At 40.4% G+C, this 16,057-nt stretch overlaps 1 protein-coding gene across 1 annotated transcript in view; it reads left to right on the top strand.

Annotated features, from left to right (window-relative positions):
• Positions 1–16,057, top strand: part of LOC134302380 (myomegalin-like) — a 64,050-nt gene that overhangs the window by 3,171 nt on the left and 44,822 nt on the right. Inside the window, exons 2-5 of the mRNA XM_062987462.1 lie at positions 1,274–1,329; positions 1,592–1,659; positions 5,752–5,862; positions 12,573–12,649. Coding sequence (XP_062843532.1) covers positions 1,274–1,329; positions 1,592–1,659; positions 5,752–5,862; positions 12,573–12,649 — 312 coding nt within the window. The remainder of the gene's footprint in view (positions 1–1,273; positions 1,330–1,591; positions 1,660–5,751; positions 5,863–12,572; positions 12,650–16,057) is intronic.

Raw genomic sequence — 16,057 nt, 5'->3', positions numbered from 1 at the left:
AAATCGAGCGCAAGTGTTAAGAAGACGGAGCAGAAAGTAGTAATAACGTTACGCCGCATCCCCTGTTCTGACTTTTGTGTCTGCCGTACTTTTTCCTGCCCTTTTCACCCTAATTTTCCTGCCCTAATTCACACAAGTACTATTTTTCCTCAAAAAAGGGCTATTCTAAAAAAAAGAATGTTGTTTTCTAATGTCTCACCTGTCATGTAATGTGAATTACAAATATATTGTCTGGCCCTTTAAGAATGTTAAGTGTACTATAGGGGCATAGGAAGCAAGTGTGTAGGGAAGATATCAGAATTGACCGTCTCCGGCTGTGTTTATTTTGTTCTGTTAATCAGCATTCTGCTTCATGCACTTTTATAAACACACATATATATATACAGTATATGTATATATAAACAATTAAAATATCAACCTCCATCTTTACACATGTCCTCATTGTTTCCATGGTATTTAAGAAACATCTATTCTGTTGGACATTTGGCATGAATGCTCTTATTTACCATTTTATTGGGTCCTGTGTGTCTCTAATAAACCTGCAACTCAGCAGACAGTGCTCGCTGTTCTGCAAAAGAGTTCAATTTTCATCTCTAAATAATGTCCTCCTGTTCTTTACATGCCGTAAACACCAAGCTCAACAGTTTAACAGGCAGTTCAACAGTCTTTTGGAGCATTTTACATTGACCATTGAGTTTTTTCTTACCTACCTGACAAAGACTAAATTTACAGATTTACAGTTTACAGTTGCAGATTGTACCAAGCTTCTTTTAGTTTATAATTACTGAGGCCTTTGTGGTCATGGGAGCACTCAAAGCCATGGATTTTGTTTCATATTCTTGCTATAATGTATGCCCTGCCATAATTTGATCACCGAGATCCACAGACAGTTCCTTGGACATCATAGCTTGGTTTTTGGCCTGACAATGTAGTGTAAATTGTGGGCCATTAGAGACCCAGGTGTGTGCCTTTCCAAACTATGCCTGATCAATTCAAATGGCACCGCGTGGACTCCAATTGAGTAGACCCGAGTCATAGATAAGTAAAGCAATCAGGATGCACCTGACCACAGTTTGGAGCGTCAGAGATTTTAATTGTTTATTTTTAATTACTTTTCACTGATTTCACTTTGTCGTCGTAGGTGATAAAATATAGATGGATAAGCAAAAATAACAATTAAATTCTTTCAAAATTCAATCCGCAACACGATAGGTCAATAGGTCTGAACACCTTTTGTATATGTGTTTGTAACCCAGTGTTATTTTTTTTCTAGGGAAGGTGTTGTTGACCAACAGGGCAATGTGTGCAGGAACACAAGTCACTTGACTGGTAAGTTTAAAATAATTTAATATAATAATAACGTCTAAAATAATTTCATTAAATATAACGATCTTATAAATACATCTATAGTATTTTCAGCGGGAGAGCTGGATGACTATTTCATGTTATGGTTAATGTTTGTGTCTTTTTGTCTGTCAAACTGTCCATCAATTTCAATGACAGCATGTTGAGGTTTAATAGTACAGTATAATCTATGCAGAAACAAGTGCATTTACCAGCTGTAATATATTCATTACTTTATTCTCTTCAGATGATTCGAGTGATGACTCAGAGAAAGCACCACCACTTCAACCTCACACGCTGAGAGAATTCGAACAGGTAAACATAATCATACTCTTCATACTGTTATTACTCCGGTGTTAGTGTAACTGTAATGTAGGTTGCATTGGATAAAGGCGTCTACTACATGCTGAAAATGTAAAATAACATTCAGGCAACAGTGATGCTGCATCAATGTGTTATCTTGGTCAGGGTCACGGCAGGTCTGGTTCAACCTGAAAACACCGGGCACAAGGCAGGAATACTCTGGACAGGGCGCCAATCCATTGCATTGCCTCATAGAAAATGTCAGTGTTGATGCCCAGCTGACCAAAAAGCACCACTGAGATTTTAACCCGGATCTCAGCAGTGATGGGTCAGCTTAATAGATTACTGAGCCACTCAAGTGCACTTACATTATTTGCCGATGCTGTTTTTCTTACATCATTGCTCATAAAATAAGGTTTTCACGGACATGTCCTCTTTTTTGGACCTTAAAAATTGCATTTGTTGTTATTATTGTTTATGGCCAAATGCTGAATTGAAAGTACTGCAATAAGATTATCTGACTATAAGTGCATTTGTTAGTTCTTATTAAAAAGTAGCTGTTTGTTTATTAAAGTTCAGTAACATAGTTGAATGGTTATTGATGCATTTGTCAAATATTTAAACCCCATTGCCATCTTGCCACTAATTACATGAAATTACTTTGCCAGCCCAACCCCCGGGCCCATGCTGCCATCCTGCTAAGTGTCCTCTTTTTTGAAAACCAAAATATGGTCACACTTTGTAAAAGGCTATTGCTTGTTTGAACGAACTCTTATCCCATCCCAAGGTATGGTTACATTCTTTAATCCTCTGAAGTTCAATCTACTGTAGTCTAGGAACAGAAAAGATGCTCAATAATTGTTACTTGTGCTCTGTCCCCACCTTGTGGAAGGAAAGGTGTGAGCAAATCTGACTGGTCTTACACGTTCACTCAGCTGCAGACTGAGATTGGTATTGATCCAACTGTATTTTACATAGAACATTCTTATTTCAGCCTTCATAGGACGCTTTTTCTCGAACAGCAGTTTTAAGAGTGTAGTATCGGATGGTAGCAGACAGACCTTTTTAGAAATAAACTGACCCTCAGGCTAGACTAAATGATGTAATGCTCCCAATAGTGTTAGGGAAAAGAGACTCAGCCTGGCCCTGATCAATTATTAAAACCCTGGAACATAAGAAGAGCCACAATGATGTCATATATGAACATAAATAGCTTGAATGTATTTACTGCAAGTCCAGTTTGCATCTTTTAAAGCTTAGTTACAGTGTGTCTCATATTGTGTAGTGTATATAGTGTGTAACAGTCTCATCTGGTTGTTCTTGGTATACAAAAATTACCCAAAGCGCCAAACACTGCGAAACACCTTAGGAAACAAAACGGTTTTAAGGGCACACACGTTGAGTTTAGGGGAAACGTTGAGTTTAAGGGTACAAATTTCTCAACAAACACAGTTCGAGTTTAGGGGAAGTTGAGTTACAAAGTACGACTGTATGTGGTTTGCTATGTCTGGGGGTTGAGTGAACAGCATTTATGAGTACGATCTTAGTGCCGGTCCCAAGTCTGGATAAACAAAATGTAAAGTATAATGTGCGTTCTACCCTTTCAGTCACAGACAAATATCAGTTGTACAAATCATCGGAATCCCAAGAATGTCATGACATGTCTTTTATAAATGTTTTAAACCCAAACTGTACATTATGACTAAATACTAATACTAAAATACTATAAAAACCTGCATGAGAAAGAGACTAAAGGAAATACTGTCCAAACAAATTGATATTGACTTTGATCTGCAGTGGCCCCAGGTGTCAGCACAGGCTTTTAAAGCAGTCTGATGAGCTCTGTGGGGGGAGGATCACTCTGTCTGAATAAATGGCTCCATTAGCCTCTCTGTGGACATTTCATACCATGCACATGCACCACTCCAGCACTGAAAATCAATGGAAAAGGGGTTGTGGATTGATCGACCAGAATTGTGCACTATTTCCATTCATTCAAAATGTGTTAGAAGAAAGGAGACTCCCATGTTATTGACCGTACGATATATTTGTCTCAGACATTATCCCTGTGTCTGTATACCGAGAGCTGTACTGAATCATCTACGTTGAGTTGTAGGCTGTTGAATAAATCGGAAGCTCCAGGAGAACCTTGGGACATCTTTAAAAATAGCAGCACTACCTTCACTACCTTTCCTGGGTTTGGTGTCAGACCCGATGTCTGATATTACAGCTCCAGAAACTCTGGTTACAATCATACTCGCCATCTAACTGCCCGGCATATTGGTCGAAACATTGGTTTTGGATGAATTTGGCTAACCTTGACCATGTTCTCTGTCTCTTTATCTTAATTTAACAGTGTGCACATACAGTACATACAGGATTGGAAAACACCTTGAAAATATACTGGGTCTTATTTAGTGGTGTAGAAAGTTAGCCCATTTAAACAGGACTAGTTTGACTGCAATCTAGTACAAGGCAGCTGTAGCCTAGTGGTTAAAATACTGGACTAGTAATTGAAAGGTTGCTGGTTCATGCCTTATCAGAACGAGGTTGCCAATGTTGGATCCTTGAGCAACCCAATTGCTTAGACAACATACTGTCACAGTACTGGAAGTCACTTTGGATAAAAGCGTCTGCTAAATGCCGACGACACCCAGTCAAGAACTGAATGGAACAGTGGTCTCTTGCCATGGTATTTGAAGAACCATGGCAAGAGACCACTGTTCCATTTAGTTCTTAACTAGGTGCATTCAAACTAGCCCTGACATCAGTCCACATTGACTTTTAACTAGGTTATGGCTAGGGATGTAACGATACACTCTACCCACGATGCGATACGATTCACGATACTGGGTTCACGATACGATTTTTTAAACAAAGTGAAATTGAAGACAAATTATGACAAAGTTTCCTTTTATTATTTTGCTTAAAAAAAAAAAATACAATAAAATACTGTATTTGTGCTCATTTTTTATTCATCTAAATAATGAATGTCCTTTTATTTTTGTGGTAGGTACAAACTATGCCAAACAATGCTGCACATTTCCCTTTTGTGTAAAAAAAAACTGAAATACAATTTTAAAACAAATCCCACATTAAATAAATAATTGAATATTACAAATAAAGAAAGTATCCTCACATAAATACATTTGGCTGAAAAATTCCGAACCTGGCAACCCTGTAGTGACGTCAACCAGGCATTTGTTATACAGTATACATGTAAACCGATTTTTTACTGTCTTGTGGTGCGTCGTTACATCCCTAGTTATGACCCAATTTTACTTCATAATATCAATGAATGAAAGCAGTCATGTTCCAAAATCATTTTGAGAAAAGTGGAGGCTGTTATAGCAGCAATCGTTGGACCAATTAAATATGTATATACATTTTCTTAGAATGAGATGTTTAGGTGTTGGTTTGCCAGTGCATGGCAGATATTTGACCATGTATTGCAGTTTATCAAGAGTGTGAGTGTTTTGAGATGCCATAAATTAGAAAATTGGCATCTCAGATTCACACACAGTCAAAATGGGCAGCTAGTGTTTAATAATGACCAGATAATTCACGGTGGTTTGGTTTCTCCTCCATTAGATAATATTTCAGCATGTCTAGCGAACCCCAATCCTCGTTTTCTCTTCCTATTTCACTCTAAATTTGTTAGCACTCTTTAACCCCCCTCCCTCTTGGGTGATCAGTTTACACATGGTTGGTGCCTGTGATCCTGTAGGCCAGTCCTTCTGCCAGAAACAGATTCCTCAGATACCTCCCCCAGAGTAAAAAAAGCCCCGGTCCTTTCCTCCCTGCCCCACTACACACCATGAACTTACAGTGGACGCAGCTCTGATGCGTAGGGCCATCTTCCTGGCCCTTTAGTTTTTGTGTGTGTGTGTGTGTGCGCGTGTTTTTTTAAGTGTGTGTGTGAGTGTAAATATGAAGCTGTAAATATAATCCTAGCTTTTTATTGTACATAGCCGGTATTTTGTATTTTTTTTGTATTTAGTTCGTTTCGCAATGTCGTCAAGCTGAGAGTGACGGGGGGCGTGTGATGCCCCCCAAGGTGAAAACACACCGGACATGTCTAACAGTTACCGCACTCTCTCACAGCACCTCAATGACCTGAAGAAGGAAAACTTCAGCCTCAAGCTACGCATCTACTTCCTGGAAGAGAGGATCCAGCAGAAGTATGAGAACAACGGCGACGATGTGTACCGAACGGTGAGTCACGCTTCTGAGAATGGAGCTGATGCTTTTTTTTTTCTGTGAGCTGTGATGATATGTGATCCTGACACAGGTCTAGTTATTTATTTATTTATTTTATTTTTTTAAACAATGGTGGAAATGGCTGTTTATGGAATTGTATATCTTTCCATATTTTAATACCCATTAATCATTTTAGTATTTGTGTAATCACATTCTTGTGATCTATCGATCTATGTGATCATCTGTGGTCATTTCACCTCATTATTTGCTTGCCGCGGGACGGGGGCTCGGTGGGTAGCACTTTCGCCTCACAGCAAGAAGGTCCTGGGGTTTGATGCCTAGGTGGTGCAGTGTGGGTTCTTTTCTGTGTGGAGTTTGCATGTTCTCCCCCTGTCCACGTGGGTTTCCTCCGGGTGCTCCGATTTCCTCCCACAGTCCAAAAACATGCAGCCAGGCTAATTGGAGACACTGGATTGTCCTATAGGATGCATAAACCAGTGCATTGTAGCGCCGGTCCCAAGCCCAGATAAATAGGGAGGGTCGTGTCAGGAAGGGCATCAATAATGGCAAATAATTGCCAAATCAATAATGCGGATCACGATCCCCCGGCGACCCCTAACGGGAGCAGCCGAGGGAATAGATAGAGAGTGTTTTACGTTATTAGACACTGTGTTTCTTTTTCTGTTTTGCTTTAAGTAGCAGTGATCTTGTTGTTAATGTAGTAAATGACTTAATTTAACGGTGCTTGGGTGGTGCAGCAGTAAATGACACTAGCCCACTTGCCTCTGGGATGTGGGGTTTGACTCCCCAGCAGAGGTATCGGCCGGTCACGTGTCTACACACAGACTTGAATGGCTATGTCTGAGGAAAAGGGGTGGTTGAGATGCACAAATGCTCCTTTGACTGAATGGGCACAAATTTCCACAGGCAACTGCAAAGTCTTGTAAGAAGCCTGGCTGTAATTGTAATTGTAATTTTAATACCATTTGTTTTTGAGATGGGATGTCCGACAAGCTCATGGTCAGGCGTCCGAATAGTTTTGGCCATATAGTTATAATCAGTCACTGTATGAAATCAGCTCATAATGAAGACTAATGAACCTTTATGGAGTTTAATAAAGGTCCACTTAATATCAAAGTGACTTTAAAACCCAGTGTGTGTGTGTGTGTGCAATAGATATACACAATCCTTCCTTAAATAACATTTCATCAGATGAGCCAGTTAAAGTCAACATGACAGAAATCGTCTTTAGGCTTTTGAACACATCACACCATCTATCACAGTCTCGCCAAATCCCAGTACATCCTCCATAATCCCCTAAACGGCATGTCCCACTCTTCTCCATCCAGAAACACCCTCACTCTCTCTTTGTCCTTGCTGATGCCGAGGCTAAATGCAAATGGAAAATTAACACTGTAATGCGATTAACACTGTAACAAGGCATTATATCAGAGTATTGCAATTGTAATGTCACGAGTTACCCTTAGATCCAATTAATCTCATCATTTTAATTCCTCACCATCATCCATCTACAGACCTGCATTCTTACCAGTCTTTTAAATTGGCTTTATTACAATGTTAAAGGTTCAAATCCAAATCAGTTACCCCCAAGCGCAGCAACAATGAACATTTTTAAATCCCTGCAATGCCGTAGCCATCAGTGTCATCGGTGTGTGAGCTCGTGTTTACTATCTAGAACAGTTAGCTCCTTTTTAAAGTGAATTTGGCAAGCCTGTGAGGAAGACTAAGCAGAAAGTAAATAGAATCTGAATAACCATGTGATTTCCATGCAGCGTTCGTGTGATCTAGGTACTAGTTTAGTGCTGTTATTGAATATGAATGGCACTGGGTTTGACCCCTGTTTGCTGGGAAGCAATTACTGGGTTTTGCAGCACCAATCAGAACTGCACGCTTAAAACGACTTCTGTCTCTATGGACGGGGGCAGAAACAGCAGGTGCATGTGTGTGTGCAGACATGAGTGTGTGTGTGTGTGTGCACTCTAATTTGAGCCAGTGTAGAGTCAAGTAGGAATATAGGAAAATGTGGTATAATAAAGAGACTTTATGGGCTTTATGTCTTAATGGGCTGGGGAAGAGGACGTGTGTGTCTCTCTTCTAGGTGTTTTTATGTGTGTGTGTGTTCATGTGTTTGTGTCTATATGTTTGTATTTAGAGAGTGTGTGTCTGTGTGAGAGAAAGTGTGTGTAGGAGAGATAGAGTGAGTGTGTGTTTATGTGTATTTGTTCTTTGTGTCTGTGGGTGTTTAAGTAAAAGTGTGTTTGTATGAGAGAATGTGTGTCTGTGAGAGAGAAAGTGTGTGTATAGAAGAGAAAAATAGTGTGAGTGTGATTGTGTAGGTGTTTAGGTAAAGGTGCGTTTGTATGAGTGTGTGTCTGTGTGAGAAAAAGTGTGTGTGGGTGTGTGTTGGAGAGAAAGGTAGAGTGTGTGTGTGTGTGTGTGTGTGTGTGTGTTTAAGTAAATGCATGTTTTGTTGTATGAGAGTGTGTGTGTCTGTGTGAGAGAACATGTGTTTAGGAGAGAAAGATAGGAGAGTGTGTGTCTGTATGAGAGAAAGTGTGTGTGTAGGAGAGAAATATAGTGTGTGTGTGTGTTCATGTCTTTGTGTCTGCACAAGTAAAAGTGTGTTTGTATGAGAGTGTGTGTCTGTGTGAGAGAAAGTGTGTGTCTGTGTGAGAGAAAGTGTGTGTCTGTGTGAGAGAAAGTGTGTGTCTGTGTGAGAGAAAGTGTGTGTGTATGAGAGATAGTGTGTGTGTATGAGAGATAGTGTGTGTGTTTATTTGTGTGTCTGTGTGAGAGAAAGTGTCTGTGTATGAGAGATAGTGTGTGTGTGTGTTTGTGTCTGTATGTGTTTAAGTAAAAGTGTGGTTGTATGAGAGTGTGTGTCTGTGTGAGAGAAAGTGTGTGTCTGTGTGAGAGAAAGTGTGAGTAGGAGAGGAAGATAGTGTGTGTGTTTATTTGTGTGTCTGTGTGAGAGAAAGTGTGTGTGTATGAGAGAGTGTGTGTCTGTGTGAGAGAAAGTGTGTGTGTATGAGAGATAGTGTGTGTGTATGAGAGATAGTGTGTGTGTGTTTATTTGTGTGTCTGTGTAAGAGAAAGTGTGTGTGTATGAGAGATAGTGTGTTTGTGTCTGTATGTGTTTAAGTAAAAGTGTGTTTGTATGAGAGTGTGTGTCTGTGTGAGAGAAAGTGTGTGTAGGAGAGGAAGATAGTGTGTGTTTATTTGTGTGTCTGTGTGAGAGAAAGTGTGTGTGTATGAGAGTGTGTGTGTGTGTGTGTGTGTGTTTTTGTGTCTATGTGTTTAAGTAAAAGTGCGTTTGTATTAGTGTGTCTGTGTGAGAGAAAGTGTGTGTCTGTGAGAGAAAGTGTGTGTCTGTGTGAGAGAAAGTGTGTGTGTAGGAGAGGAAGATAGTGTGTGTGTGTGTGTGTGTTTATTTGTGTGTATGTGTGAGAGAAAGTGTGTATGTATGAGATAGTGTGTGTGTGTGTGTTTTTGTGTCTGTGTTTAAGTAAAAGTGCGTTTGTATGAGAGTGTGTGTCTGTGTGAGAGAAAGTGTGTGTCTGTGTGAGAGAAAGTGTGTGTGTATGAGAGATAGTGTGTGTGCGTGTTTTTGTGTCTAGTGCGTTTGTATGAGTGTGTGTCTGTGTGAGAGAAAGTGTGTGTCTGTGAGAGAAAGTGTGTGTCTGTGTGAGAGAAAGTGTGTGTAGGAGAGGAAGATAGTGTGTGTGTGTATATTTGTGTGTCTGTGTGAGAGAAAGTGTGTGTGTAGGAGAGATAGTGTGTGTGTGTGTTTTTGTGTCTATGTGTTTAAGTAAAAGTGCGTTTGTATGAGAGTGTGTGTCTGTGTGAGAGAAAGTGTGTGTCTGTGAGAGAAAGTGTGTGTCTGTGGGAGAGAAAGTGTGTGTCTGTGAGAGAAAGTGTGTGTCTGTGTGAGAGAAAGTGTGTGTCTGTGTGAGAGAAAGTGTGTGTAGGAGAGGAAGATAGTGTGTGTGTGTTTATTTGTGTGTCTGTGTGAGAGAAAGTGTGTGTGTATGAGAGATAGTGTGTGTGTGTGTTTTTGTGTCTATGTGTTTAAGTAAAAGTGCGTTTGTATGAGAGTGTGTATGTGTGAGAGAAAGTGTGTGTCTGTGTGAGAGAAAGTGTGTGTGTATGAGAGATAGTGTGTGTGTGTGTTTTTGTGTCTATGTGTTTAAGTAAAAGTGTGTTTGTATGAGTGTGTGTGTCTGTGTGAGAGAAAGTGTGTGTGTAGGAGAGAAAGATAGTGTGTGTGTTTGTGTATGTGTTTTCATGTGTTTGTGCCTGTGTGTGTTCAAGTCGTAGCCTAGTGGTTAGGGTACTGGACTAGTAATCAAAAGGTTGCTGGTTCAAGCCTCACCACTGCCAGGTTGCTGCTGTTGGGCCCTTGAGCAAGGCCCTTAACCCTCAATTGCTCAGATTGTATACTGTACTGTAAGTCGCTTTGGATAAAGGCGTCTACTAAATGCTGAAAATGAAAATGAAAATGAAAGTGTGTGTACATGAGTGTGTGTGTGTGTGTGTGTGTGTGTGTGTGTGTGTGTGTGTGTGTGTGTGTGCATATCTTTGTGTCTGTGTGAGAGAGAGAAGTGTATGTATCAGAGAGTGTGTCTGTATAAATGTGTCTAAATGATAGAATGTGTGTGTGTGTGTGTTAGTGAAAGAGAGAGAGAGAGAGTGTGTGTATGGGTGTACAGATGTGTTTTCATTGAATGGGCACAAATTTCCACAGACATACACCAAAGTCTAGTGAGAAGCCTTCTCAGAAGAACGGCTGTTATAGCTGTAAAGATCACATAGACACACTATAATAATATGTGTTATTTTAAATGGGATGTCCAAAAAGATCATGGTCAGGTGTCCAAATACTTCTGACCTTATAGTGTATGTGATATGATATGATATTTTCTTTGGCCGACTATATGTTGCAGGTTTGTTGTGTAGTGTGTGTGTGGGTACAATGCGCGCATCTGCACGGGTGTACGAGTTATTCAGGGCTCAGCACTGGCAGCGCCACAGTTCTCCTGAAGGTCAGCCGCAGTAAACACCATCAGCCCTCCGCATTACCGCCCTAACGCATCACTTCTCGTGTTACCATCTGTGCTTCAGTGAGCTCGTTCTATATTTAAGCATTCAGATCAATAGGAGTCAAGTGTTTTTAACCTCTTAGATGATCTGTTGTGATGATCAGTGATTTGAGCCCTTATGTTCTTGTTGGTTAGACGTGGTTTTCGCCTTTATGTCAAAAGGTTGGTGGTTCAAGCCGCGCCACTGCCAGGTTGGCACTGTTGGGCCCTTGAGCAAGGCCCTTAACCCTCAATTGCTTAGACTGTATACTGTAAGTCGCTTTGGATAAAAGCCTCTGATAAATAATAATGATCATAATCTGGATGAGCAGTTACACAGACAGGATTGACTATGTCTGGGGTATCCCTGCCTTGCTCCCAGTTTTTCCCTGTGGAGCCAGGCTCACTGCTACCCTGACCAGGATTAAGTGTTTCAGATCAGTGGAGAACATGTAAAACCACAGTCATTTAAAGACATTAAAAATGTAAAAACAATCTCATATATGTGTCATATATACATATTCAGATGTACAGTACAATGAAATTCTTTCTTCGCATATCCCAGCTTGTTTGGAAGCTGGGGTCAGAGCGCAGGGTCAGCCATCGTACGGCGCCCCTGGAGCCGAGAGGGTTAAGGGCCTCGCTCAAGGGCCCAACAGTGGCTGCATGGCAGAGCCGTTGTATATACTGTATATTTGGCCATGTCATCATGTGAACATACTTTTGAACGCATTGTGTGTATGTCTCTGTGTGTGACTACGTGTGACTGTGTGTGTGTGTGTGACTGTATGTTGAAGCAGGTACATCAACAGCAGCTGGTGAGGTCGGGTTTTCGGCCAGTGCCAGCACATATTTCTCTGCGCTAAATATAACCTGACCCCAGCTTTCCTGTAACCCCACTCTGCTTAATCACAAGTTCTTTAGATACAGAAACTGTCACGACACACACACTCACTCATATTTTGGAACAAGATAACAAGCTCATGGTCAGATGTCCGCATACTTTCGGCAATAAAGTATATATTATTGGTGGGTGATTTCTGTTTGTTGTGGCATAGTGTGGTACTTGTTTACACTACGTTGGGGCGGCATGGTAGCACTGTCACCTCACAGCAAGAAGTTCCTGGGTTCGATTCACAGGTGGAGCGGTCTGGGTCCTTTCTGTGTGGAGTTTGCATGTTCTCCCTGTGTCTGCGTGGGTTTCCTTCAGGCGCTCCGGTTTCCTCCCACAGTCATACAGTCAGGGGAACTGGAGATACAAAATTGTCCATGACTGTGTTTGACATTCAACTTGAACTGATGAATCTTATGTAATGAGAACTACCTGTCCTGTCATGAATGTAACCAAAGTGTGTAGAACATGACATTACAAATCCTAATAAATAAATAATTCAATATATTATTAATTAATTTAATTAACTGGTAGTTAGGCAATTACTGGTTACACAGTCATTGCCTTGTAATTGGTTACATAGGGAAGGTTAATGCTGTATTAAACTTTATTTTCTGGTTACTTGTCTTTGTTTTTATGAAATTTATTTGGTATACATTATATAAAGGTAGGGTCCCACAGTATATGACGTTGACTGATGGTCGGCTTGTATTGTGTTTGTGTGTTAATTACAGAACATTGAGCTGAAGGTGGAGGTGGAGAGCTTGAAGCAGGAGTTACAGGAGAAACAGCAACTCCTCGACAAAGCTCTGTAAGTGTTTCTTCAGTCACTCTCACTGTATAACTGAAGTTAAAAGTTAATTTATGTTCATGAGAGACTTGGTCGGTTGAGATTAGATTTAATTTCAGGGCCATTCCACCAATGGGAGCCATTTGCGTGTAGCAACTTGATGAATTAAACTTCATTTTGTATATTTGTTTAACACTGAATTTAGTAACATATACTTTTCTACTCAGAGTGTGTTTTGGTCGATCTCAGGCAACTTTGTTTCATTTTTAGAATAGAATAGAATCTTTATTGTCACTATACACAAGTACAATGAAATTTCGAGTGGCATCTCTCCAATAGAGTAGCAGCAGTAGAAGAAAGACAGTAGTAGTAATCACACTCTAAACAAAATAAGATACAAATAAAAATCTTTGCACTCTTAAGTGAATTTACATTTCAGCTTTAAATATTAAATATGAACTGTGTGTGTGCAAATGCTGCAGTCCGTGTGTGACCCGTAGTCCTGTGTATGTGTGTGTGTGCTCAGTCTTTTTCAGTTCTGTGGTGTGTGATGGAGGCCACAGCTCTAGCAAAAAAAGCTGTTCCTTAGTCTATTTGTGCGTGCTTTTATTGTCCTGAATCGTTTGCCTGAGGGTAGTAGCTGGAACAGTGTGTGTCCGGGGTGTGTGGTGTCTTTGATGATGCTGCTAAGAGGAAGATGGATGTATATGAGTAACAGGACTGAGTTTTTAACATTAAAATAAACAAATAACAACTAAGAAAAAATGAGGTAACAGGAATGAACATTGAGATTAACCTTCTCAGTCAGAGTTACAATATTATTAAACATACACGTGGGGAAAAGTGAACTTGTGGTCTGCTTGTGTCCTTCAGTAAATACAGATCATGTACATTTCTGTTCAAAATGTGACTTGTACAATATTTGTAATATGTTAGGGTAACAGGACTGAGTAAAACCTGGGGACATGACTAAACATATATTTTAACAACATTATTATACATTTCTTATGGAAAATAAATATAAAAAATATGGATGGGATTTTACTCATTATATTTCATTGTAAAGTGTCGTGTTAGAGAGTCAGGACATGAAAAATACTATTTTTATTACCGTTTTATATACTAAATTAGCAATTAGATCAATGTCCACTTGCAATGGACACTTTGCTCAATTAAAAATACATTTTAAAGTGAATTTTCATATATTTATACTAGAGATGCATGAGTACCGATACTGGTATCGGGTATTTGCCCGATACCACGCTCATTAACTTGTACTCGCAAACGAGGCTCCGATACTAAACATCCGATACCGTGTGCCTAGTGCACGTTGCTGCGTTATGCGTAGTTCACACTACACGATTTTTGCCCTGATTTTCGCTCGGCGACTGATCTGAGATGTGCGACTGGGAATGAGTGACATGTCGAACAGCCAATGAGAACGCAGGATACGGTGTGAGGGGAAACGCAGGAGAGGAGTGTAAACAGGTGGGACAGGGGAATAATATAGTTTATATCAGAATACACCGGCACACACACACGTTTTACAGTATTTCTGACCTGATCGTTCTCTACAAAACATAACAACAAAACACCAACATTGCAAAAATATTTATTAACCTCCAACTCATTAACTCCATCGTTCTAAATAGGTATTGGTATCGGTATTGGTATCGGTATCGGTATCGGCAAGTACAAAAATACATGTACTTGTACTTGTACTCGGTTGGGAAAAAATGGTATTGATGCATCCCTAATTTATACATATAATGTCCCGGGGATGAAAACGATACTGATTCGGCAGAATGGCCCTTTAACAAAAATTGAGGTAACTTTGTTGTGCAGACTGTTTTTTTTAACGACTAGACACAATATAATGCATACTACAACATTTCACAGCTCAATAATTAGCCCATGGATCAGCGCTCCGTTCCTGCTGTCTGATTGCCCCTGCACCAGTTTGCCAGACAGCATCAGACTACTTAGCACCCTTTTACACGGAGTGTATACACGTGCAGTGCAAAATGGGACAGGCTGGAAGATTTATACATTCAAATGTGCTCCGATCGAACAGACACTCCAGACAGATGCAGGCTGTTTGTCTCCTTCGTCTGAGGACCTTATTCGGGACCCAGAGCTCGTTAACGCGGCACATACACTCCTGATCGATAGCAATTAGTCTGCTCTTATGTCAGACACACATGGTTTTAAATTACAGTCAGCAGCTGGCAGGTGTAACACGCACAAACACAATTTCCACGTCACTCACACTCCTAGCACTCGTTTACATGGAATTATGTTGGCAGGATCTAAAGGCCAGGATCTACTGATACCTACTGACTGACCGGGGACAAAGTAAAGAGGACAGAGAGAGAGATACAGTTGAAGTCCAATGTGTATGTACTTTTTTAAGGGAAGACTCATGGCAGTTTTGGCATTTTAAGAATTTGTGCAACTGGACGCTCACGTCTAACATGCTAACATACTTTAGCGGAGTGTTCCAATCTCAGCAGAGCCACCGACCTGGCCGAGCGTCCACACAAACACAGCTTTCCATGTTTAAAGGAGGGAAGGTCGTACAGGATCTACTACTCACTGCTGCAGCGATACGCGATCTACGTGAGGAAATCTCACAGTCTCACAATAGATACCATCACCTCACCAGGCTATCCAAAAATGGCTCCCGGATGGTGTCGATTCTAAAATGATGCAGCTTTTATTGCATACCTTGAGTTGCTAGTCAGTGACCTCATCTAGACCTCATGTTGTTTTAAACCATTACATTTATACACGCCGTCTCAGACTTGGTGGCGTGGGACATTCTGGGAGTCCCGTCCCAGCAAAAATGAGTCCATGTGTCTGCATGCACTAGTCATTGCTATTATAAGACATGTTGACATGGTAGAACAGACAAAACTTTAAATAAGCCATCGTTTCTAGCCAGCAGATGTAAAAAAAAAAAACATCGCCGTCTTTGTGAGTTCCACGCCTTGGGAGTCTGTGTTATTTTTTAATGCCAGTTGTTAGAATGAAGGTTAATAGTAGCATGTTATGTTAAGTGTCCTGTAGCTAACTATTGTTTCTGGCACTGTTTTTGGAAATGTTCTGATTGACTGTTTTTTAAGTGACCCACATTTTGTTCATGATTTTTACCGCAACACAGGCAACCCAAACGATGCATCAAGACGAAACACAAAAAACGAAATAGACTTTTTGGCTTGCGACCCTTCCCAGGGTTTGGAAATAAACTGTATATGTCCACACACACAAAAAAAAAATATTTTTGTAAGTTTATATCTATATCTATAATGTATGTCCAATTCATAATACTGAATCCCCCCCAAACTGATCTATTTTTTGATTATTAGTCCTGGGAAGGTGCATCACAGCGGCAGTCAATACGATAACGTCCAAAAGAGGTACCCCTTT

This window comes from Trichomycterus rosablanca, chromosome 25, assembly GCF_030014385.1.
Source record: "Trichomycterus rosablanca isolate fTriRos1 chromosome 25, fTriRos1.hap1, whole genome shotgun sequence".
NCBI classification, from domain to species: Eukaryota; Metazoa; Chordata; class Actinopteri; order Siluriformes; family Trichomycteridae; genus Trichomycterus; species Trichomycterus rosablanca.
The sequence above is the reverse complement of the archived record's forward strand: the minus strand, read 5'-3'. Positions and strand labels throughout refer to the sequence as shown.